Here is a 24,015-nt window from a genome sequence, read left to right as displayed (position 1 = left end):
ATTGTTTACACTTTAGATTAGGGCAGGGGTTTTCAACTCTGGCCTTCGAGGTCCACTTTCCTGCTGAGTTTAGCTCCAACCTTGATCAAACTCACCTGCCTGTAACTTTCTAGTGATCCTAATTAGGGTTGAAGCTAAACTCTGCAGGAAAGTGGACCTTGAGGGCCAGAGTTGAGAAACCCAGGATTAGGGGATGCAGAAAGATTTGTAAATGATTTATTCATGATGAAGGATAAACATTTAAATGATTGATATTTTAATTATTTTTAAGTGACAAATAATATATTAACTAGTAAGGTATTAACCACTTACTAAGGATCTGTTTGATTATTTCATGATTTGCTATTTTTTTAAGATAACTTACGACAGATTTGTAAATTGTTAGCATATTACTTAATAATCATTTGTGAACATGTAATCATGTTTTGTAAATTATTAGTTCATCATTATCTAATCACTTGTAAATGATTTATAACTTAATTTACAAAACATATATAAAAATACTAACATATCACTTATTAATCATTTATGAATGCATAGTCATGTTTTGCACAGCCCTATTATATTAATAAGATTATTTATTCTAATATAAAAGAGTAATTAATTAATATCACATTCCTTCAACTGACAAAAAATAAATATAGATATATAAATAATCATAAAAAAAAAACTAGGGCCCCTGAAATAGAGAAAATTGATTTAGTTTATGCTCTCAAAAACTAGACAGCTGGGTACATTACTCTTTTTGTAGTTTTATTATTGGACAACAACTTTCATACCAGAGCTTTTCTTCTCAATATGTGACCCTGGACCACAAAACCAGTCATAAGGTTAAATTTGACAAAACTGAGATATATACATTTCTATTGATGTATGGTTTGTTAGGATAGGACAATATTTGGCCGAGATACATCTATTTGAAAATCTGTAATCTGAGGGTGCAAAAAATTCAAAATATTGAGAAAATCACCTTTAAAGTTGTCCAAATTAAGTTCTTAACAATGCATATTACTAATCAAATACATTTTGATATATTTATAGTAGGAATTTTACAAAAAATCTTCATGGAACATGATCTTTAATTAATTTCCTAATGATTTTTGGCATAAAAGAAAAATCAATAATTTTGACCCATACAATGTATTTTCGGCTATTGCTACAAATATACCCCAGCGACTTAAGACTGGTTTTGTGGTCCAGGGTCACATATGTCAAGGAACATCCTTCAAAACACAAAAAGTACAAAATATATCTTTTAAAAAAAAAAGGTCACAATCTATTTTGCTTGGAGAAGTATCTGATTAAAGCAGTACAGCAGTGCAATATTCACAATGGCTGTGAAATCTGTTGAAAAGCAGAAGTGTTACTAGAATCTCTGTGGAACTTTCCTCGTAACACTCTTGAAATCTCACAAGCTTTGCATTTTTCTTCACTCCACAGGTTCGGCCTGGGCCTGATTACCTCATTTGCCAAATTCAATCAATCAGCAATTCAGTTAACGAAAAGAACCAAAGCAAACACATACAAGAGCTTCGCAGCTACTCAAGAAAACATTGTTTATAATATTTTACTTTCCCCAAACATTCAATCAATCAGATGTGAACATTTTTTTTTTCAACTTTTGGGAAACCAAGTGTGTCAGAATTTGCTTGCTAACCAGGGCCAGATCAAAACTATATCAGCTTGTGAGATTCACACTGTTTAGGAAAGCACACAAACAAGATTTTAACCTGTTTACTGACAGATTTGATATTAAGAGCGAGGAAAAGGTTATGAATCTGAGGATGAAACATGCAATAAAGTGTCGACTCTTTCTCAAACCTAACACATTCACACAAACACACACACACGCAAAACTGTGTCAACTTAAAATGCTGCAGATAAGATGTCATCTATCTAACCCACTCTGCATATTCTGTAACAGGGGTGAAATGGAAAGAAAATGGTGGCAACAGTACCTCAAAATTGCTCCACATTATGAACAAATAGATAAAGTTAATGTTTTCTGAGGTAATTCTTCTAGTGTTTTGTAGCTACCAGTTGATGACTGTTATGATTCAAGTTTCATGTCACAGAATTGCTTAGCAAACAGGATATCTGACATTTGTAAACATGAGCGTGAATTTTTATGGATCAGATCTCACACTACAGATGGGGATGTGATTTTTGTGATTTTCACGTTGGCTTCCTTCAACCCTGCCCGACTGAAAATGCTTGGGACTTTGCTTGACATGCAAATGAAAATGATGGAAAGAGTTAATCTATAAATAGGTTTGTAGTAGTGGAACGGGACAAAAAATAACAAAGAAACAAAAAACTAAATCCTGCTGGAATCATCCAGCACACAACAAAAAGGAATGTCCAGCATTAGTTCAGTTCTCTGCCTTGTACCCCATTAGTCATGGGGCACTTCTTCACAAGTTCCTGTCGAAATCTACAACTCATCTTTGAGTTTAGAGTCTGTTTCGTCTTCCTCCTCCTCCTCCTCTTCTTCTTCTTCCTCTTCCTCCTCCTCTTCTTCTTCCTCTTCCTTGTCTTCTTCCTCTTCATCCTTTGCCTCCTCCTTTCTAGTCTTTTCCTCTTCCTCACGCTTCTTTCTCTCCTCCTCCTCTTGACCTTCCTTCATCTTCTTCTCAGCATCCTGAGAGGAACATAAATGAGAAATTTAAATAAAACAAAAAAATGATTTAAGAGATTTAGACATAATAATAATTGACAAAGTGTACCTTTGTGGCACCCCAAGTCTCATTGCCAACCTCTTCTGCCAACTTGGGGTCATTGGTAATGAGAAAGTTGTCAAAAATTGTGCCAGACTTCACCTAAAAACAAAAAAGGTGATATAAAACATGTCAATAAACAGTTAAAAATCTGAATGCTGTAACTGTCTTTGAAACACAAAATAAATTGCTACCTGCCACAGGTCCAGTCCAATCACTCCAATGCTATCGTATTTATAGATTTCGTTGTCAGCGGTGTACTCAGGGTTATCAATCTCAGGGTGCACCCATTTTCCCTTGTAAGCAGGATTGTCAATCTGGCGGGGTTTCCACTCACCCTTGAAAAGATTCAAAATTCAATTTCGGAAATAATACAGCAAACAGACACAGTATTCAGTGTGACAAAATAAGTCACAGGTTTTTGAGAAAAACATTCCAGGTTTTTTCTCCATAAAGTGGACTTTAATGGGGACCAATGGGTTGAAGGTCCAAATTGCAGTTTTAATGAAGTTCCAAAGGGCTCTACACAGTCCTAGCCAAGGAATAAGGTTCTTATCTAGCGAAACGATCTGTCAACTTCTTTAAAAAAAAAAATGTATATACTTTTTAACCACAAATGCTCATCTTGTACTAGCTCTGCAATGTAGGTCTACAACTTTAGGCATTACTTAGTCATGTTTGAAAGGTCACGCATGGTTAGTTCTTCATCTTCGTGTATTTCGGTTGGGGATGCACCGAAAGTTCGGCAACCTGAAATTATTTGGTCGAAAATAGCAAAAAAAAATCTCTTTCAGCGTTCAGCCGAATAAGCGAAAAGACAGAATAAATTATACCGAACAATGACATGACTCGATCAACTAGAGACGCGCACTAATGCAGAAAACAAGTCAGCAATGTGGAAGCATTTAAAACTGTCAGAGAAAGACGCGAAAATCATTACAAGCACCGACAGCACGAGACTGTTTAGTACCACATCGCATGTCTTCCATGCTGGTTACTGTATGATGACTGAAATCGCGAAATGGCCTTAAACCATTAGAAAATAAACTACAAAATGTTGTTGTCAAATACGCGCATGAATTGTTTTTATTCCAAGGTTCAAAGCCCAAAGCGCGAATGAAATCTGTGTGATGAGAATCATTCATAAATCTGCTCCTGTCAACAAAAAGAAGTACTGACGTCTTCTTGCGGATTTCCACCAAAATAAAAGTCAACATTCATAAATGTTAGTTTTGTCATTTTACTGTTGTTCTGTAAAATAAAGTAAAAAAGTAACACAAAAATAATAACAATCATTGCAACAGCTCTATTAATACATCTATTATAACATTCTTTGCTCAGCAAGGCTGCATTGATTCAAGAAGGGAGTCTTAAAAATGGCCAAAGAATATTATTTTACTAACTTATTAATTTTAAGTTAAATTGTGCTTTGTTGGTAGGCTATAATATCTACTAGAATGTTAAAAATTCGGTGCATCCCTAATTTCGGTTCAAAAAGGTAGGGTAGGGTGAAAAACTCCATCTCATTTTCTCCTCCAACTTCAAAATCATCCGACATTGTCGTTTTACCTTTTTATTGTAAAGTGTGTTTGACCTTTCCGATGTGACTACTTAGTGCAAGACAAGCATTTGTGGTTAAAAAGTATAGAATTTCTTCTTTTTTTCTTTAGAAAAGGACTAATCGTTTCGCTAGATAAGACCCTTATTCATCGTCTAGGATAGTGTAGAGCCCTTTGAAGCTGCATTAAAACTGTACTTTGAACCTTCAACCCATTGGCCCTATATGGAGAAAAATCATGTTTTCCTCAAAAACTTGAATTTCTTTTCGACTGAAGAAAGAAAGACATGATCATCTTGGATGACATGGGGGTGAGTAAACTATCAGAAAATTTTGGTAGTGACCTAACAAAGACACATCAGTACCTTGTAATCAGGATTGGTGACCATGGGCGGCTCCCATTCGCCATCCATCTCATCATCCCAGTCATCAGGCTTCTTGGCATCAGGATCAGGGATGTTCTCGGGTTTGTCCCAGTCCTGCGGAAACACATAGACAAAGATGGTGTAAGCAAGAAGCATATCATTTTATACTTTAAATCAGAACAGGTGTTGTTAAGATACAGGCAATCCAGCGTATGGAACAATTTCCGTGGTAATATGTGCACATTTACTCTAAACAGTGGCTTATAAAGTAAACCTGTTTTGCGACAAACAAGAGAATGAAAAACAGGGACACCGTCCTTACCTTTGGTTTCTTGTCATCAGGGTCATCGATCTTCTCTCTCTCGTCCCAATCCTCAGGCTTTTTGGCTTCAGGATCTTTGATCTTTTTGGGAGGCAGGAAGTCCCAGTCTTCTTCCAAGGATCCAGACTCTACTTTCTTATTATCAATCTTGACTTCATAAGTGTTGTCAGGATTGACAATTAACGTGTACAGGTGGGTGTATTCATCATCCTGGATGATAAAATACGTGGTGTATTAGCTTGTAGGACTGGTGCAATGGTGTGAAATAGAACAAAAATAAATAAATGAACAATAGAATTACCTTGCATCTAATATCTTTGTTGATCAAATGATTTTTGCCTTTGTAATTGAAGATTACATGTACTTTCTTAGTGCCAGGGCCACAGATGTCAGGACCTGGAAGAGATAAAATGCAAATTAAATCACCCTGTGTGTCCAAAGAGACAAACTGTTTTGATATACAGTCAAAGGAAAATGTATAGTTTAGAAAATGGTAATAAAATATGACAAGAACTCAAGAGTTAAACTGTCAGAACAAATTCATCTTGGTAATCACAAATGAATTACAGTCAAACTAAAATGTATTCAGACACCTTCAAAATTTCTAACTTTATCACAGTTTATTCGCTATAGTTTAGAAAATGCTAATAAAATATGACAAGAACTCAAGAGTTAAACTGCGTCAGAACAAATTCAGCTTCATATAAATGTCAGATAACTTTGATAGAACTTTTCTGGTAGTCCACTGTATGAAGAATATTTGGGTATAATATGTCACAGTTTATTTTATTTTATCCTCACTTACATAAATGAACTACTGTATAGTGTCCTGCACCCACTAGTAAAATAAAATTACAATTTTATCTGGTGTCTGAATAATTTTTGGTTTGACTGCCCAATTTCACAACAGATTTATCTGTGGTTATTAAGATACTCACCAAACATGATATTATATTGGGAGTCTCCATGCATATCTTCCTGTTTGAGGTCTGATGGGAAAAGTTTGATGTAACCTCCACCACAGTCAATGCTCTGCTCATGTTTTACAGTAAACTGGATCACGAGGGGCTGATCCTTGCTGCTGAAATCAGCAAAGCGGGACGATAGTGCGTAGAAATGAGCATCCTGACTGGTCTGAAGACCTGCAAATTCACAGTAAGATAAATGAGTAACTATTAATAACTTTTAATAACTTCACCTGATTAGTATGGCTACAACTGTTGACTGACTATTTTGATAATCGATTTTCTTTTTCGATAATCTTTTGAGCGTTTCTTTTATTAATTGGATGAACAAACAAAAAATAGTTCCAAAAACAGAGCTGCAGCTAATGATTGTTTTTTCAAATCGATTATTTCAAATATTTCTTTGAATAATCGGATCTAATTATCTGAAAAATTATTTGTTATTACAAAGAGAACCATTTTAATAAAAAAAAAAGAATTTGAATCCATTATTTACAGAATTGTTATTTCATATTCTACCCCACATTTTTTTCAAAATAATTTGCATTTTGACAGAAATTAAAACAAACATGAATGCTAAAAGATACAAGGTAGGCAGAATACATTCAATGAAATAAGCACATTCAATCATGTCACATTTTTACTCAATTATAATGTCTCTTTACAGTTACTGCTTTCATAAGAAGTACAAGTTTAAAATTCTACACTGAAATGTTTTAGAAACATCAAATCATCAACATTTTTGGTCCATTTTTAAACTAAACTTCATTTTGAATGTGATTCTTTTGTGATTCCTTCTCATTCAGGTGTGTCCAAACTTTTGGTCTGTACTGTAGATATGAATTCAACTAAAAAAACTTATAATATCTTTCAGGTGGTCAAATAGCAAATAGCAAATAGTGGAGCTCTGCAGCCACCTACTGGTAAAAGTTATTTGTAGTTGTTTCTTTTACTTTTAAAACTGGATTTTCCAAAAGACGGGCAAAACTCTTACACTAAACCATGTGAAATTATCCATGTTATCCCCATGAATTAAAGTTAGAAATGTGGGTCTTTTATAAAGTGAATTTTACATAAAGCAGTTTTTGTATAAAAACCCATTTAAAAATTATTTATTTATTAATTTATATATATTTAAAAAAATATCACTAACCCACTGAAAACTGCACAAATGTAGAGTAAAAACTTTAATAAACAGAAAAATATACAGTACAGACCAAAAGTTTGAATGAGAAGTCTGAAGTCATACTACAGTCCTCAACCTCGGCAAAGCACAAAGTTAGACAAAAATGGGACTAAATTTATTCCGTACCAAGGTAATTGGGCCCTAAAGTACACGTGGTTTTGCAATGTTTTGAAACATAGTAAATATCAGATGGTGTTACATGCCTGCAGCTCAGTAGAGCAAAGAGATGACGTCACAGAAAGTAGTCCCTCCCCTGGCGTATTATTCAGTGCATAAAATAATGCAAAACTAAGGACACCACAAATTCAAACAAACCGGTGTCCATTATCTGGAGCATGAAATAAGTAAAATACCACTCACCCTTATCTTTCTCAGCATCCCCATAAAATTTGCCTGCAGTGAGCACAAACTTCCCATAGTCTGATTTATGCTTGGATTCCACCCATCGGCTCCTCCAGGTGTCTGAAATGTGCATGTGTGACATGAATATAAAATTAAAAACATTATCATTCGCATGCACATATGCATAATTAAGAATATTATCAGATTAAATCAAGGACATCATTCACCCATGCTGCCTTGGTTATTCGTTAAAAGCTAACCACTATCTAAACCAAGACTAAGATTTTAAATGATTATTATTATTGTTATATTATTTAATGAATGTACCAATGCAAAACACCATAGTAGCCAAGCCATTAAAAAGGCATATAGTGACTCCATCACATAGAAAATCAAGTATATGTTGACTTTATCACATGCTCGTAAGCCACAGAAAGCATAAATAGTATTCATAAAGCATAAAACCACAAATGCTTCAAACTTACCACCGTCTTCAAATTGCTCTCGGAAATAAACAGAAGATTCTGCGGTTATTAAAGCGATGGACACGGCCATAAACAGTAGAGATAACGCTGTCATCTTTGCGGTAAAATATACACCCTTTTTAGGGAGATACAATAGTAAAATATAAAGAAAATGATTTAATAAGAAATGGATAAGAGGCTTGAATATGTATATAATGCGCTCTGTTTGGATCTTCACATGCCTGCAGAAATTACCGAGCCTGCTCTGCTTTCTTTCGCACAGTCTCGCCTCTAGACTGGGAACAGATGGCTTGCTCTGATTGGACGGCGGCTGGAGACGACAGCGTCACGCCGGTCAGCCAATCAGATTATTTTCGGAATGCTGTGGAACGTCCTTTCTGGCCAATGCCAGCTGACCACGCGTTTGGCAGGCACTAGTGATGAGAAGACTCGTTTCCGCGAATCGGTTCAATGAACCGGCTCGAAAAACGGATTCAGTGGTGCCATTACGTTCTTACATTCTGTCTCTTTAGGCAGTCTTGAAGTGGTCAATCTTTCATTTAAACCAGGTGTCTATACATATAACTGTTTTGTAAATTATTAAATAAAATGCTATTACAACCAACATTACAAGCATGTTAATTAAACGACCGTGTAGTTAAGTTACGAATGTATTTCCAATAGAAAGTTTGCATTTTGCACTTAAATCATGGTTTGGTCAGTTACCTGGATGCGCGGCCCTATTAACGATACTCGGATGTAAACAACAGCATGGATTGCACTGTTAATGTACTACTGAATACTTTGTTCGGCTAATTTATGCTGTCTAAACCAGGGGGGAAATGCGTGGAAGTGGCTAAATCATATAGAGAATGACTTAGTAAGCAGGAAAGGGGCAATATTTTGACAAACTAAAAAGTTAATAGGTGGTAAAAAAAAATATGTACACAGTATTAATTAAGATATTAGCCTAATATTTCACCTGCCTGACTGGAAATGATAAGAACAAACACAAATGTTGTCAAGATTCTTGCCCTGGTTCAGTTTGGCCAACCACAACCAATCACACGCCTTTTGTTCCTCAGACAGTTTTTTATACTCTTCTTCTTGATTTGTTAGTACTTTTGTCAGTCTATAGTACTCCAAAATTTTATCCAGGTCTGACCGATTAGTACAACCCAAAACATGACATTAATTGACCATTTTCAGTAGCAATAATCAGCAAAATATGCAAGTTTCGTTGGGTTCAGTAGCATTGCTTATGTTCATTGCCACCAATATGGCTGATGATACTTTGTGAAAACACTCTATACTTTTATTTGAAATATTTCTGATATTTGGTTTTTAAAAAGATGGCATTTGGTTCGATAAGTCATTTTGACTCGAAAACTGTTTCCACTCAATTCCACTCAGAAGCTGCGCTTAAACTGCATTTTGGAAGTTCACACTCGGGGGCACCATAGAAGTCCATTATATGGAGAGAAATCCTGAAATGTTTTTCTCAAAAAACACCATGTCTTTACGACTGAAGAAAGACAGACATGAACATCTTGGATGACAAGAGAGTGAGTACATTGTCTGTACATTTTTGTTCTGAAAGTGAACTACTCCTTTAATGTAATGGATTTTTATTTTCACTGCATTTTATTAAACCAAACAAGTGGTTTGCAAAATCTATATAGAGATATCAAGTCAAGAGTTTTGAGAGCTTGGCACATTCTTTTATTTCTCTCTTTCAATTACATTAGACAAATATTAGTTACAATGCCATTCCCCACTGGTGTCTGTGTTATCAATGGGAAATTGAAATGCAGAATTTAAGCTTGCTCAACTAATAATAACAAACGGCACTAAACCAAACGCTAAGCAGAGAACTGAATGTTCAGCCAAGTAATTTCATTTTTAAAATGCTGTTGACAAACATCCCACCTTGTTTGGCATCACTTGTCTGATATTAGTTGTAGACAAAATTCTTTCAAAAGTTTAGAGGTTTAGCTGGTGACATAATCATCCATCAAACATTCACCTTTAGTTATGTTCAAGCACAACTTGAATATTATTCTTTCAGTAAACATTATCAGAGCTGACAAGTAAAAATCAAAAAGCTTATATGTATTTAGCAAGGACTGACTGTGGAAAAAAGTGCAGTACATCAAGTCTCATTTAAAAAAAACAATTTCTTCAAACTCATGTTTGTCAAGCTTAACAGCTTAGCATTTTTACTAAAATTACCATTTTAGTAGCACATCTTTACGTCTTTCCCAACAACTAAATGACTTTCACAATTTCATATCAGAATTTGTTCTGAATGGAAATACCAATAAACAAAAAGCACATGACTTTTAACTAGTTTTGTAACACTCAAAGAGATTGTAACCTTTAAATATACATGACTCAAATAAAAGTTTACAATAAATGTATTAAACACAATAATTGTCTTGAAATATGATCTTCATTGTAGACAATGATAACTGAAATATGTGGAAAAATATGCAAAGTTCTTAAACAAAAGCTAAAAGAAATATGAAGTTTGGTCGATTAACACAGAAAATAATTTAAAATGGTGTTTCAGTTTGTGGAAACAGACTAAAATGCATTGGGCAATAATATACCTACAAGGAAAGCCTAGCAGATCCAATCAATTCATTTCTCTATTAAATATCCTGTTTTTCTCAGAAAGGCATATAATGGAAGTAAAAACACTTGTGAACAGCAATTCCCATTTAACTGTAAATATATATATATATATAAAAAAAACAACGTAAATGTGGTTTTGCTTGCTTGACTAGGAGGCTTCCACTGTAAGTGCATTACTGTAAATGCATTACTGTAATTTTTTTTTTAAAGAGGTTAGGTTGCTTAAGTTCATATCAATATATGTAAACTGTACCATTGCTTACGAGAAGTAGATACGATAGATGTAGATAAAAAGTCTTTAAAAATATAATTTCCTCTTTCTCTGTCCTAACTCTCAGAGTGTAACATGTGAGTGTTTTCTGCATTGTCAGTGTTGTATAATTTGCATTTCAGATAGATATCAGCAGTCATTTCTGCTTCATTCAAGTATACTCTGTGTTTCTTTAATGTCTGTGGTCTTATGTTGCGCTCCGTTATGGTAGAAAGAAATTGATTCTTTGGGGAATGGATTTGCAGCCTTGTGCAGAGAATAGTTTCTCCTCCTTAGGAACGTATAACATGGCTTTGGCCACTTCATCCAGCGTCCCCTCATCCGGCTGAAGGCCACGAGCTGCATAAGCATCATGTGCACACAGTTTTACATGCCGGTACTCTAACGGCAAGAATGGTACAAAGAAGTCAATCAGATGGCCTGACATCAGCTCGCTCTGCGCAAAACCTCCTGCAAAGGTAGAAAGTAATTTAAGGACAGGAATCATAACATTTAAAGTGAAAATCACAGACTAAAGACATATACCTACATGTTGAAATCAAAAGTTGACCTGAGTAAGATATTTCACATAAAAGACATTTACACATAGTACTTAATACTGTGTTGTTACCTGAATGATCCGTAGCTTTTTTTTTTTGTTTAGTGATAGTTGTTGCCCGCTGTTCTTCAGGAAAATCCTTCAGGTCCCACAAATTCTTTGGTTTTTCCGCATTTTTGTGTATTTGAACCCTTTCAAATGACTGTATGATTTTGAAATCCATATTTTTACACTGAGGACAGCTGAGGGACTCATATGCAACTATTACAAAAGGTCAAACGCTCACTGATGCTTCAGAAGGAAATACAATGCATTAAGTGTTGGGGGTGAAAACTTTTGGAATTGGAAGATCAGGGTTAATTTAATTTATTTTGTCTACTGGTAAAACATCTAAACATCTTCTGTAGCTTCTTAAGGGCAGTACTACATGAAAAAATATGATATTAAGGGAAAATATAAATAATGTACACATCTTCATTCTGTTCAAAAGTTTACACTCCCAGGTCTTAATGCATCGGGTTTTTTTTTTTGCTTCTGAAGCATCAGTGAGCATTTGAATCTTCTGTAATAGTTGCATGAGTCTCTCATGTTGTTCTCAGTGTGAAAAGATGGATCTCAAAACCATAGTCATTGTTGGAAAGGGTTCAAAAAACAAACAAACTGAAAAACCAAAGAATTTGTAGGACCTGAAGAATTTTTCTGAAGGAAAGCAGGCAGTTTAAATGTTATGAACACCATTACTTAACAAATTTTGTTTTTAAAAAGCTGAGGATCATTCAGGTAACAACACTATTAAGAATCAAATGTATGCAAACTTTTGAACGGGGTCATTTTTATAAATTCAACTATTTTTTCTTGTGGACTATATGTAAATGTCTTTAAATGTGAAACATCTTTCTCAGGTCAGTACTAAATAAAAAAAGAACATGCATTTTGTATGACCCCGCTTATTTTGGTAAAATAATTAACATTTTGCAGGTTCTGCAAGGTGTATGTAAACTTTTGACTTAATCTGTATACGAATTTATATCAACTGTTAATCATTTAGCAATTAGATTTAAAAGTTCCAGTACCTTCTGCCTCCATGGCTTCAGCACGCAGAAGATGTTCTAAGTCTTCCATGCCGATATCTTCCCTATTCTGTCCCGAGTGCCAGAAATCCAGTGCCACCTCATTGATGGCACCACCACCGATATTGCTAAACCATGGCATTAAGGAAACACCCATTCGTTTTAGTTTTTAAATTGGATTACAGCACCAAATTACATTTTCCAGAATCTGCATGCGATCTGTAATTAAACTTATACATTATGTACATAGAAAAACATTGCAAAATAGTTCACTGGACAACAAGTGGCTGTAAAAAACGCACCAACCTTAGAAACAGAAATATGGCTCTTCTATAGCTGACCCCATCCACATTGTCATAGTGGTCCATATAGGGCTTTATAGCATCGATAAGTCCCGGATGAAGCTTTTCTGCCTCATCAAAGATAAAGAGAGTCTGTGGGCATCGCAGAACCATGTCTCGAATGGCTTCTCTCAGTTGGCCCTGGTCGCAAACACATACACAAATACAAACACTGATTGTAAAGTTTAAAATTCACTAACACGTACGTGCGTATTTCAGAATTTGGATAGTTTCTCTGTTCGCTGAATCAGGTTTTCTAACTAAGCTATCCAAGTATATCAAGGGTGAATTGCATAATCATATAAGCTTTGACATCTAATGGCAGTGGTCCAATAAATGTTCCCTGGAAGCCCCAAAAAGTGATTGTATTGGACCCCTGCCTACTTGAACTATGTTACATTTAAGCTGAATATATCCAAGCAGATGAATCATAGTACAAATAGCAAATATTATACTAATTTGCAACATTATAATGTAACCAAATACTAATCATTTGTTTGTAAAAGCTAAACTAAATCAACAAACGACTGCTGAATCAGATCAAATGACCTGGGCGGCCATGTGGATGTCAAATTTTGAACCTTTGCTCACCTTGTACACGTCCACCAATCTCGCATGAGGGAAGTGGAATGGGGCAATGAACAAACGCACACATTCGCTCTTTATACCATCCCGATACAGGTTGTCCGCTACTATCCGGGCCACAAAGTTCTTGCCTGTCCCAGACCAGCCGTGAAAGGACAGAGTCAGTGGTTTGTTGGACTCAGGGTTTTTGATGAAGCCCTGAATGGCTTTCAGAACCACAGACTGGACCAAGTGCTGCCCATGGAGCTTCAACTGTAGATCTCTTTCCAGTCCTGAAATATACATTAATAAGCATATGTGATCCTGGACCACAAAACCAGTCTTAAGTAGCATTGGTATTTTTGAAGCAATAGCCAAAAATACAATGTATGGGTCAAAATTTGAAAATTTTGATTTTTATTTTATGCCAAAAAGTAATTCATTTTTCTCAATATTTTGTTTCGTACCTTAAATATATCAAAACTTAATTTCTGATTAGTAATATGCATTGCTAAGAACTTAATTCGGACAACTTTAAAGGCAATTTTCTCAATATTTAGATGTTTTTGGATTTCAGATTTTTAAAGTTTTGTCTCTACCAATTATTGTCCTATCCCAACAAACTATACATTAATGGACAACTTATTTTTATTAATATGTATAAATCTCAATTACCCTTATGACTGGTTTTGTGGTCCAGGGTCACATTTGTATAAAATAATGCATGCATGATGTTGATGGCTGGCTTTACCTGTGATGTTATTTGTAATCCTACAGTCTCCTGAATCGCAGCACTGACCCAGGCTGCAGTACCATGCAGTCAGCATGCCAGTGTAGTACTGGGGAAACCCTGACCAAATGTCTCCAGTAGGCACTGAGAAGAGAGGAGTGTTACATAAGCCTGCAGTGAGTTCAATTACAATCATTACAAATTAAATTTTTGCCATTCTTTAAAGAGAATCAACTTAATATGCATTTTTGTTGTGTTATTATATTGACTATATATATTTCATTATTTATTAATAATGAACTCATACATTATATTCTTATCATTTATACAATATTCTGCTTAGTATTGTTTGAAAAATTCTAAACACGTTCATTAAAAAATATAATTTGCTGAAAAAAATTAACGCATGTTACATGTTGGCTATCCATTCCAATCTTAATATTTATGTAAATTATATATAAGGTCTTTCAATAAGTATACGATTATAAACATTTTACTACAGGATATATTAAAATATATCTTTACCTTGTTGGGTCGCATCATCCTGGTGTGGTTGACAGTCCCCTTCCCAAATATTGCAATAGATGTAATTGAAATAATAGGTAGAAACATTTGAAATGCTGTCGAATTGAAAAAAATCCGCATCAGCCGAAACAGCCAGGAATGAGAGCAAGATTACGAGTGAAAACATCGGTGCCGACGGAAATATAGATCTCGCAAGGACTGTAACATCGAGCTATTAGATGTAATTGTAGCGTCCATTCATATATACATCCGAGTCTCACTGACTGCAGGCCGCATCAGTGCTCAAAGAAATCAAATGCGACGTCACAGTCTTCATTGGAATAATAGTAGAACAAGCGGGTAAAATAAAACGGGTACAAAACGGGCGGAGCTTGGCAGAATAAAAAGCTCTGCAGTTCTTCTTCTTTTTTTGATATTATGAACCTGATTCAAAACTAAAACTATTAAAAGGACTCAAATAGTAAAAATCATCCGTGTCTTTAGGTTTAATTTCAGGCTTGAAACGGCACAGATGTTGTCACGTGGTAACGATGCCTGTTCTCAGCGTTGAGCAAACTGGACCAATCGCAATAGTGTGAGAATTTGATGCGAGGTTTATCAGAGATTGCTGGAGCTAAAACCGGTTCGAGATTAGATATAAAAAAAGGGTAAATGCTCGGTCCAATGAAAGATGACACTTCAAATACGGAGAACGTGGCTCTTCCTTGGGAACCTCATTTTTGACAGAATTATGCTTCGGTAATTAGAAATGATGAAACCAGGCTGGGGCGTAGCAACCGGGGGGGGGGGGGGGGGGGCGGGGGGGACACGTCCCCCTCACTTTTAGAAACAGGTGATTCTGTCCACCGCACTTTTTTTGACCTAGCGCCAATATTTCCGCCCCTGGTCTATGATTTGTTACTTAGATTTGAGTGAACTAACATGTTGCCAATCACAGCGCGAATCTCTTGGGCGTCTGCCATGAGCTTCAAATCTTGTTGCTCTTGTGAACAGAATTTATTATACTGTGTGATGAACACCACCTTTGGGTCACATGACCATACTGTCCCCCCACTTTTAAACCCCGGGTTACCACTTTTAATACAAAAAAACAAGGGATGCATACTGCAGCGGGGGCCACATCCCTTGGGGGCCAAGACCACAGTGATCACAGGCCCAATGGCATGCCAGTGGCGGTAAATCGCAACTTAAAATATGTTTTCAGGAAAGTATGAACATTGGACATTAAAATAAACTGTCTTTTATTGAAATCTGTGTAAACAAATGCAGTCAGTCTTTCTCCTTTACAACTCAACAGACTTCTCTAATAATCATATGAATGAACTTAATTTTAATGGGTGGTATTGATAACAGATTTTGGCTAAATATTTGTCATTATTTGCAGTAACACCTATCCAAACATGGAAACAGCACATACATAAACTAGCTACAAATATTAGCTAGTAAAGTTTTTATATAGCCTATTTCTAATTTTAAAATATGGAAAGTTGCAATTTACTAGTTTATTTTCTTTGCATGGGCATTATGTTGTTTAATGTATTAAATGTAATGTTTCATGTATGAAATTAATGCTTATGTGTCTGATTTAACCTTAACAAATCATATTACATTGGAATGTGATCCACTTACATTGTATTTACAAAATTTTTACAAATTGCCGCCCATATCTTAAATCTTTATGTATGCGACCCTGGACCACAGAATCAGTCAAAAGGGTCATTTTTTTTTTTTTTTTTTTAGATATATACATCTGAATAAAAATAAGCTTTAAATTAATGTTTAGTTTGTTAGGATAGGACAGTATTTAGTCAAGATACAACTTTAAAATTTGGAATCTGAAGGAGCAAAAAAAATAAAATAAAAAGAATTGGCCTTTAAAGTTGTCCAAGTGAAGTTCTTAGCAATGTGTATTACTAGGCAGAAATTAAGTTATTTTTAAGGTAGGAAGTTTACTAAATATCTAAAAAAAAAAAAAAAAAAAAAAAAAAAAACACAGCCTAATGATTTTTGGCATAAAAAGAGATTTGACCCATACAGCGTATGTTTAATTAAGCATTCCATTGATGTATGGTTATGTCAATAAGTTGATACAAGGTTTTGATCCACTTCAAAATGTCGGTTACTGCATTTGAAAATCTAGAAACATGCATAGCTTTGAACCTAATTTGGACTAAGTTGACATTTATAGCAGGAAAGCTATACTACCTTAATGAAACCTGTCACTTTATATCCTAATGACTTTTGGCATTTATATATAAATATACTATTGGTTTATTGCATACTGCTACAAACATACCTATGCTACTTGCAACTGGTTGTCCAGGGTCACAACTTAAAACTGCATGCTACTTTATGCCTCAAGCCACATTTAAAATAAAAAAACCAAACATTTACTTGATATTCCAACTTTAATGACACTTCACATACTGCATAGTTACAAGATGCAGATAATAGCTTTAAAACAATTTAGTTGCTTTAAAGAGACTTCAAATCAGGAAGCAGGAGCTCTGGAACATTCAAGAATCTCAGATGCAGGCTGCACTGTTCTGCAAGGAAAAGAGAAAAATTTAAGAACAGCACAAGAGTAAACATCAAGGCTAAAGCATTAATGTCAACCTCAGATTATAGGAACGGTAGAAATGTAATCATCAGATTCATTTGGCAAAATCAAGTCATCACAGGTTGCAAGAAATGGCGCAAGAAAAGGCATCACAATCATACCTCACCTTTCCAAAGCGATCCTGGATTATCTTGAAATCCCTAAAAAGAAATTACCATTGGTTAGTTGGTTACAAATCAACACATGCCCAAAGCTAAAACCTGGGGTTTCATTCAATGACAAATCAGACATTCCAGGACATTACTTTTGATTCAAGGACTTAAAAGATAACTTATGGTTGAGGTTTTCACCCCAAAGTCCCGAAACTAACGCTCCTAGGTTTCTACCTATAGCAAGAGATCTGTGAACCCACTCCAAAAGTTCCAATCAAAAGCAAATGATATGCAATCCACACTCCGTAATCCAGATCTGAATAATGACTCAAACCATCACTTCAGATCACGACTTGGAGAGCACAGCACAAATCAATAAACAGAATGTTTCAAGAACTTGCTCTGAAGTTCTAATCTGAATCAAAAGATTCACAATACGCAAAAGTTCTGATTTAAGTCAAACGATAAAGTCAAAATTTGATAACACCCAAAAATAAATTGCCTTTAACTCACTTCGTTCCAAACCCAAAAGACCCTTGTTCATCTTCAGAAAGATGAGTCTATATTCTTTGTACCCTTGCAAACCACTGAGGTTCTCGAATTTAATACATAAATCAATCTTAATTGGGTTCCGAAGCTGAACAAAGGTCTTACAGGTTAAGAACATAGGAGTGAGTAGTGACGGATTTTTGGGTGAACTACCCTTTTAAAATATAAATATAAAATACCATGATCAACTGATGCCATCTTCATGCCTCTGGTGCCAACATTTTAAAGTAACCTGTAATGTATATGAAACACTATTAGGACAGAACAAAGACAAAAAAAATGAACAAGATCTGGAACAAGCATAGTCTCAGTACAAAGGATGTCTTTCAGTCAAATTCAGAGAGATTCCCATTGTTTTATAAACACAATCATCATAAACAATGACTGTAGCTTGAAGCACTTTTAGAAGTTCAGAAAGCTTACCTTTCAAATTTAACTGTACTGCACATGATCCCATGAAGAAACCACAGTACCTGCAAGTTAGCAGAGACACCGGTTAGAACAGAAGACATCCATGAGGATCAGGATTTTAACATGTGACCAGATCAGCCAGAGCTAATATCCATCCTCCATGTTAAAAGTCAGTGGACATCGGATTCATCACAAATGGTCAGAACTACAGATTTACAGCTACAAAAACCATGTAAAATACTTACTTTGACAGCCATCAGCACACCATGCTGGTCATTAGTCCTAAAAAGATACAAGGACTATTAAGTCAACCAAGATGCTATCAAAAAGACTTCACACAGTTACTTGGTCCTAATCAGTACATTATCACGTCCTCAAAGAGATCAGAGACCTGATTCACACTCATCAGTTTGAGACCACCCTAGTACAAGACACAAAGTTACTTTAACTACACTTACCCAGAACATCATTCAGACAAATGCCGATCCTCCCAGGAGTAAAAGCTGCAACTCAAACTCATGCTGCAAAGAAAAACGAGGAGTAAGACAAAGCAGCAGCACAAGTACAGAAACAGCACACTAGTGATGCATCAGCTAGGAGCGAAAGACATTGCTCTTGTTCTACATGGGTATTCTGTTGAACTATGATCTCATCATTTGCATCACATCTTAGATACAGATTTCAAAAATCTCAAACTCACCAGATATTCTTGCGCCTCTGCAGAATGCTGTAAAGAGAAACAAGAATAAGACAAGGCAACTACTAAATTATAGAAACAATACCGGTGATGCATCAGATAGGAGCGAAAGACATTGCTCTTGTTCTACATGGGTATTCTGTTGAACTATGATCTCATCATTTGCATTACACCTCGGAGATTTCAAAATCTCAAACTCACCAGATAAGCTTGTGCCTCTGCAGAATGCTGTAGAGAAATTAAGACTGATGGCATCTTCATCTCACTTGTACCAAGGTGTTAAGCAACCTGTAGTATACACACACACACACACACACACACACACACACACACACACACACACACTATTAGTTCAGAACAAAAGACAAAAAGAAGAAGATCTTAAACAAGCACTGTTTCAGTACAAAAATGTCTTCAGTCTAATTCAGAGAGATTCCCATTGATTTACAAAATCATCATAAACAGTGAATGACTGTGGCTTGATGCACTCAAGTACTTCGAAATACGTACCTTTTTAAATTTAACTGTACTGCACATGATCCTATGAAAAAAAAAAGAAAAAAAAAAGAGGGGGCTACTGTTAACAAATCAGACACGCACAATAAACGAATGATAATCAAATGTTGTGCTTCAGATAAGAGAACTTGGTGGTTGCATTTTCATCAGAGTGTACTCAAGAGTAGCAAATGGGGTCATCATAAACACATACACATTAAAAAGCACAGCATATATAAAATGCATACCTTTGACAGTGCTGGAGATTTGTGCCACATTCCTGCAAGAATTAAACTAATGATATAGTTTAAACGGTAAGAACAAAATGGTAATAAAGCATTACAATGCCTCAGAAAAATGTTCTCAGAAATCACTCCTGCTCACTACTCTTATAGATTTTTTAAAAGTTCATCACAAGCAAAGTATATAAAATGCATTTAAATTATAACCTTAAGGTTTATATACCTGTTGTCTCCCTTTATCAAAGGCTCCAAAGCATTGGCCCTGGAAATAAATGAAATAAAATAAGCTAATTTGCTAAATAGACATTTACACATTACACACACAACTGGTTTACTTGTCAGAGATGTTTCTCTCATCAAATATGTCAGATGTCCCTACAAACATCATTAAGTCATCATAGAAGTAAACATGGAGACCACTATAAACTTATTAACAACGTGGGCAAATGAAGAGTTTAAGCAATTTAACTACATTTCTTCAATCTGGTGAGGGGGGATACCCTGGACACAATGCTCCACATTCCTGCAAGCAAAAAGAAAAAGCTGATTACAATTGTGAAATGTTGAAACTATAATCTCAAATTAAAAACCTAACAATGCTTCAGTGTAAGTGTTCTCAGAAATCAATTCTGTCCACTACTCATAGATTTAAACATCATAAGCATCCAAAATAGGTTTAAGGTAAGACGAAAGCCTTGCATACCATTTGTCTCCCGCGTTTTTCGATCCACATGATACTGAACCTGAAAAAAACAAAAAAACTTAACAGTTCTGCAAATCAAAGATATTGGTAAGCATCAAACTTTTTCAGATGTTCCTACCAACATTTACCATGACGCATGTGAACAAAGTAATAATTCGCTTCAACGCACTTTCAAACCACGTGGGCCAATTTTGAATTAAACGTTAAATAATTAGCTCCTGCAAAACTATTAAAATCTTTGTCTCAAAACATTTCAAAGAGCAGTTTAATTAGAAGAAGCGTTTTAACGCTCATTAAAGGCCTGTAACACGTGGACCGCACTTCGAAAGAACAACTCCCTTTTTTTCCCAGAAACGAAAAAACCATAAAAGCAGCAGTAAAACACAACGTCTTATAGAAGCTATATCACAAACATTCACATTATAGAACAACACTTACTACAGATTAACATACTGTGAATAAAGGAAGCAATGAATTACCTAAGCTCTCCTTTCAGCGCCGCAGAAGAATGAGACCGAATGACTCGGCCGCTCTGCTTTTTATACTGTTCAGCGCAATGGTTTCTGGGAAATTCCTCCTTTTATTAGCACGCTTTAATGACAACAGGTGGCGCAAACTTACAAGGGCATGAAACTACACATCCTACAAAACTGGTGTTAGAAGAATGCTGGGAGTATGGTCGCATTGTGAACAGTAGTTTTGGATGGAACAGCAATAAAGAGGCAGATGACATGGGAATCAGTACTATACCTTGCAGCAAAAATGTTAACTTGAGCACAATTCCACCTTGGTTTTTCTGCTACCCTGTAGTTAATCTAGAAGCTAAAAATATAATCAAGACAGGATTGTATCAAAGTGTACAGCAGTATCTAGAAGTAATATATGATGACACAGTACAAATATTTACAGATGCATCCAAAGAATCAGCAGGTAAAACGGGGGTGGCTGTATACATTCCTAAATATAAAGTTATAATACAAAAAAGAACCTCAAACCACCTCTCAGTCTTCTCTGCAGAGATGATGGCCATCATAATGGCACTACAGTGGGTAGAAGAAGTGAAGCCATATAAATCAGTTATTTGTTCTGACTCTATGTCCTCCCTAACTAGCATCCAGACTGGGAAATCTGCATGCAGACAGGATCTTTTAGATGAAGTTCATCAGATGATTTTCAGGATATCTCAACAGAAGCTAATATTACAGTTCACTTGGGTTCCAGCGCACACAGGTATTGAGGGCAATGAGAAGGCAGACGAGTTGGCAAAAGAAGCACTGAAAGCAGAACAAGTAGATGTACAGGTTCCACTCAGCAAATCAGAATTGAAAATAATAATTAAAGATGGTATTCATAAACTCTGGCAAGATAAATGGGATAAGGGGGAAAAAGGTAGGCATTTATATAATATTCAAAAGAATGTAACAGTTAAAATGATCAGCTCACTTTCACGACAGGAGGAAACCTGGTTCATCAGGCTAAGGTTAGGACATACAGGACTGAACAGCGGCTTACACACAATAGGGAAACATGAGACTGGAATGTGCCCTTATTGTACGGAAATAGAAACCGTGAAGCATGTACTTCTGACATGTAGACAGTACTCTGAAGAGAGAGAAATATTTAAGAGGGTAACAAAGAACTCTGTTACATTGAGAAACCTGTTAAGTCTACCTGACACGCAGTCCACAACCAAAGCAGTGATAGAGTTTCTTAAAAAAACGCAACTTGCAAGAAGACTTTAGACCCTATTTTTTTTTTTTTTTTTTTTTTTTTTTTTGTTTGGTTTGAGCTGAGGTTGAAGCTAGAGGAGCTGAACACGCAGCGCTAGCTGATGCTTGGGCTCTGATCTTATTTTTATTTATTTATCATTATTATTATTATTTATATATATATATACGAATTTATTGATGACTCCCCAATGTGATCACACCTCAATCCAGTAGATGGCGGTAATGCACAAAGATTGCAAGCTGCCAATAAAATCCACTGAAGAAGAAGAAGAACAGGTGGCGCTGTGGTGCTTTTTGCGTTTAGTGGTACTAGCAGTAGCACCAGCGATACAGTCGCCAGTGTTGCCAGATTGGGCTTCTTTTGATCGGCTTGGACCAGAGAATAAGGCATTGGGCGGGTAGACAAAAATTGGGCTGCTTTAAAAAATTAAAAGACGCCAAATCAGCTGTTTTTTTCTTCACTTTTATCATTAGTCATGTTATTTTAGTACGTTCGAGCTCAAAGTATCACAGTAATATAATGTGTAGTGCAGTCATCAACTCATTTTTGCTTAACGTAACCCTTACTGGTTTAGTTTAACAGAGACCTGTCCATCAATTTACGTCTTTTACGTTAGTGAGACGTGATGACTTGTGAGTGACCGGGTTTTACATTACATTTGTTTCTCATCACTTTATTGTGCACTTTTTGCACAGAAATTAGCATATTTTTTACTGTGGACATTGAAAATGATGCATGCGTTTTTCCAAGGGTTAAAGTCATCGGTTAATTGCCACTTTGAAAAGATTTCTGAACATTTTACACATATTTTCGGACTGTTTTGATCCATATTCCTGTGAAATTGATTTATATTTATTTTATTTTGTTATTATTCTTTTTTTAAAGAGATAAAAATGGTCCTTATCAACCTTGACATGGCAATAAAATTCTCATTATTTTGGCAGTTAAAATTTGGGCTGGTTTTTGTTGAAGTGGGCGGGATTTGGTGAGCTTTTGGGCTGGAAATCTTCAACCTGATCTGGCAACACTGACAGTCGCATCTAATTTAGCATGCCAGCCCAATCAGATGAATGCGGTTTATAATTCATATTCCGTTTAATGCATTTAACGTCAGTAAACTCATAGATAACAGATTCTGTGGACTTTTTTGATCAGTAAAATAAAATGCTTTCAATGCCTTTTCTATTAACCGGGCAAGAAAAAGAACTTTGCAAAGACCGCATCCACAAAAAGACGTTCCTACCCGATGAGATTTTAGAAGAGAGTAAAATGTTTTCAATGATTACCTGCATGAAAGTGCTTTATAACCATTCTGTTTGTGTGCAAAACAAATTCAAATGTTCAACTACAGTGCTTTGCAAACGTGTTCATACCCATTATTTTTTTTCACGTTTTGTTATGTTGCTGTCTTATGTTAAACTGTTTTAAGTTACTTTTTTCCACATCAATCAACACTCCATGCACCATAATGACAAAGCAGGTACAGAATTGTCACAACTTCATAGGTTTATTAAAAAAAAAAAAACTGAAATAGTTACATTGCATAAGTATTCAGCTACTAATTCTGAACACTTTTACAGCCTCAAGTGTTTTTGAGTATGATGTGACAAGATTTGTACATCAACATTTGGCAGTTATCTGCCATTATTCTCCTCACCTCCTAACCTCGCAAGCTCTGTGTGCTTGGATGGAGTCTGGCAGACATTTTCAGGTTTCTCCAGAGATGTTTGATTGGGTTCAGGCCCAGGCTCTCAGGGACCACTCCTTGGCCAAACCATTACATTCACAGAGTTGTCTATAAGCCACTCTTGCTGTTTGCTTAGGGTCATTGTTCTGTTGGAAGGTGACCTTTCTGCCTAGTCTGAGGTTCTGAATCCTCT

The 24,015-nt window shown here is 35.7% G+C and overlaps 2 protein-coding genes, 1 long non-coding RNA gene and 8 other non-coding genes across 12 annotated transcripts; all 11 read right to left on the bottom strand.

The window, feature by feature from the left end:
• Nucleotides 1-732: 732 nt before the first annotated feature.
• Nucleotides 733-8,203, bottom strand: calr (calreticulin). Its single transcript, XM_073818634.1, has 9 exons — nucleotides 7,941-8,203; nucleotides 7,474-7,575; nucleotides 5,901-6,104; nucleotides 5,264-5,358; nucleotides 4,963-5,172; nucleotides 4,641-4,754; nucleotides 2,912-3,055; nucleotides 2,727-2,819; nucleotides 733-2,641 (listed from the first exon to the last, which is right to left on the bottom strand). The coding sequence occupies exons 1-9, from the start codon at nucleotides 8,032-8,034 to the stop codon at nucleotides 2,435-2,437; spliced, it is 1,263 nt and encodes a 420-aa protein (XP_073674735.1). The 5' UTR covers nucleotides 8,035-8,203; the 3' UTR covers nucleotides 733-2,434.
• A 1,421-nt stretch (nucleotides 8,204-9,624) lies between these two features.
• tor3a (torsin family 3, member A) lies at nucleotides 9,625-15,084 on the bottom strand. The gene is made up of 6 exons (XM_073819418.1): nucleotides 14,596-15,084; nucleotides 14,092-14,214; nucleotides 13,368-13,633; nucleotides 12,742-12,917; nucleotides 12,439-12,563; nucleotides 9,625-11,277 (listed from the first exon to the last, which is right to left on the bottom strand). Exons 1-6 carry the CDS (start codon nucleotides 14,759-14,761, stop codon nucleotides 11,030-11,032), a joined length of 1,104 nt encoding a protein of 367 aa, XP_073675519.1. The 5' UTR covers nucleotides 14,762-15,084; the 3' UTR covers nucleotides 9,625-11,029.
• A 1,900-nt stretch (nucleotides 15,085-16,984) lies between these two features.
• Nucleotides 16,985-20,872, bottom strand: LOC141287285 (uncharacterized). Of its 2 annotated transcripts, none has more exons than XR_012339435.1 (13): nucleotides 20,405-20,872; nucleotides 20,202-20,224; nucleotides 19,925-19,963; nucleotides 19,708-19,739; nucleotides 19,475-19,505; nucleotides 19,166-19,252; nucleotides 18,968-18,994; nucleotides 18,726-18,788; nucleotides 18,513-18,549; nucleotides 18,280-18,329; nucleotides 18,036-18,088; nucleotides 17,317-17,355; nucleotides 16,985-17,141 (listed from the first exon to the last, which is right to left on the bottom strand). It is a non-coding gene; the product is annotated as an uncharacterized lncRNA (long non-coding RNA). The 2 variants fall into 2 exon arrangements; XR_012339434.1 differs by having other exon boundaries at nucleotides 17,322-17,355; nucleotides 20,405-20,870.
• Nucleotides 17,209-17,279, bottom strand: LOC141287814 (small nucleolar RNA SNORD47). Its single transcript, XR_012339538.1, has one exon. It is a non-coding gene; the product is annotated as a small nucleolar RNA SNORD47 (small nucleolar RNA).
• On the bottom strand, nucleotides 18,157-18,239 carry LOC141287813 (small nucleolar RNA SNORD79). Its single transcript, XR_012339537.1, has one exon. It is a non-coding gene; the product is annotated as a small nucleolar RNA SNORD79 (small nucleolar RNA).
• Nucleotides 18,849-18,932, bottom strand: LOC141287817 (small nucleolar RNA snR60/Z15/Z230/Z193/J17). The gene has a single exon (XR_012339542.1). It is a non-coding gene; the product is annotated as a small nucleolar RNA snR60/Z15/Z230/Z193/J17 (small nucleolar RNA).
• On the bottom strand, nucleotides 19,052-19,135 carry LOC141287816 (small nucleolar RNA snR60/Z15/Z230/Z193/J17). The gene has a single exon (XR_012339540.1). It is a non-coding gene; the product is annotated as a small nucleolar RNA snR60/Z15/Z230/Z193/J17 (small nucleolar RNA).
• LOC141287810 (small nucleolar RNA SNORD79) lies at nucleotides 19,355-19,431 on the bottom strand. The gene has a single exon (XR_012339536.1). It is a non-coding gene; the product is annotated as a small nucleolar RNA SNORD79 (small nucleolar RNA).
• LOC141287819 (small nucleolar RNA SNORD75) lies at nucleotides 19,805-19,879 on the bottom strand. The gene has a single exon (XR_012339544.1). It is a non-coding gene; the product is annotated as a small nucleolar RNA SNORD75 (small nucleolar RNA).
• Nucleotides 20,031-20,110, bottom strand: LOC141287815 (small nucleolar RNA SNORD74). The gene has a single exon (XR_012339539.1). It is a non-coding gene; the product is annotated as a small nucleolar RNA SNORD74 (small nucleolar RNA).
• LOC141287818 (small nucleolar RNA SNORD75) lies at nucleotides 20,299-20,365 on the bottom strand. Its single transcript, XR_012339543.1, has one exon. It is a non-coding gene; the product is annotated as a small nucleolar RNA SNORD75 (small nucleolar RNA).
• Nucleotides 20,873-24,015: the final 3,143 nt, after the last annotated feature.

The sequence above is a fragment of the Garra rufa genome, chromosome 15 (genome assembly GCF_049309525.1).
Source record: "Garra rufa chromosome 15, GarRuf1.0, whole genome shotgun sequence".
Lineage (NCBI taxonomy): Eukaryota > Metazoa > Chordata > Actinopteri > Cypriniformes > Cyprinidae > Garra > Garra rufa.
The sequence above is the reverse complement of the archived record's forward strand: the minus strand, read 5'-3'. Positions and strand labels throughout refer to the sequence as shown.

Excerpts from the sequence above, each read along its gene's own strand:
- calr (XM_073818634.1), bottom strand. The coding sequence starts at position 8,034 with ATGACAGCGTTATCTCTACTGTTTATGGCCGTGTCCATCGCTTTAATA. Across the intron at positions 4,755-4,962 it reads CTGATGACAAGAAACCAAAG|GACTGGGACAAACCCGAGAA; the intron begins GTAAGGACGGTG and ends GTGTTTCCGCAG. Across the intron at positions 3,056-4,640 it reads TCACCAATCCTGATTACAAG|GGTGAGTGGAAACCCCGCCA; the intron begins GTACTGATGTGT and ends AATCTTTTCAAG.
- tor3a (XM_073819418.1), bottom strand. The coding sequence starts at position 14,761 with ATGTTTTCACTCGTAATCTTGCTCTCATTCCTGGCTGTTTCGGCTGAT. Across the intron at positions 12,918-13,367 it reads GATTGGTGGACGTGTACAAG|GGCCAACTGAGAGAAGCCAT; the intron begins GTGAGCAAAGGT and ends GTTTGCGACCAG. Across the intron at positions 11,278-12,438 it reads TGAAGCCATGGAGGCAGAAG|GAGGTTTTGCGCAGAGCGAG; the intron begins GTACTGGAACTT and ends CTACCTTTGCAG.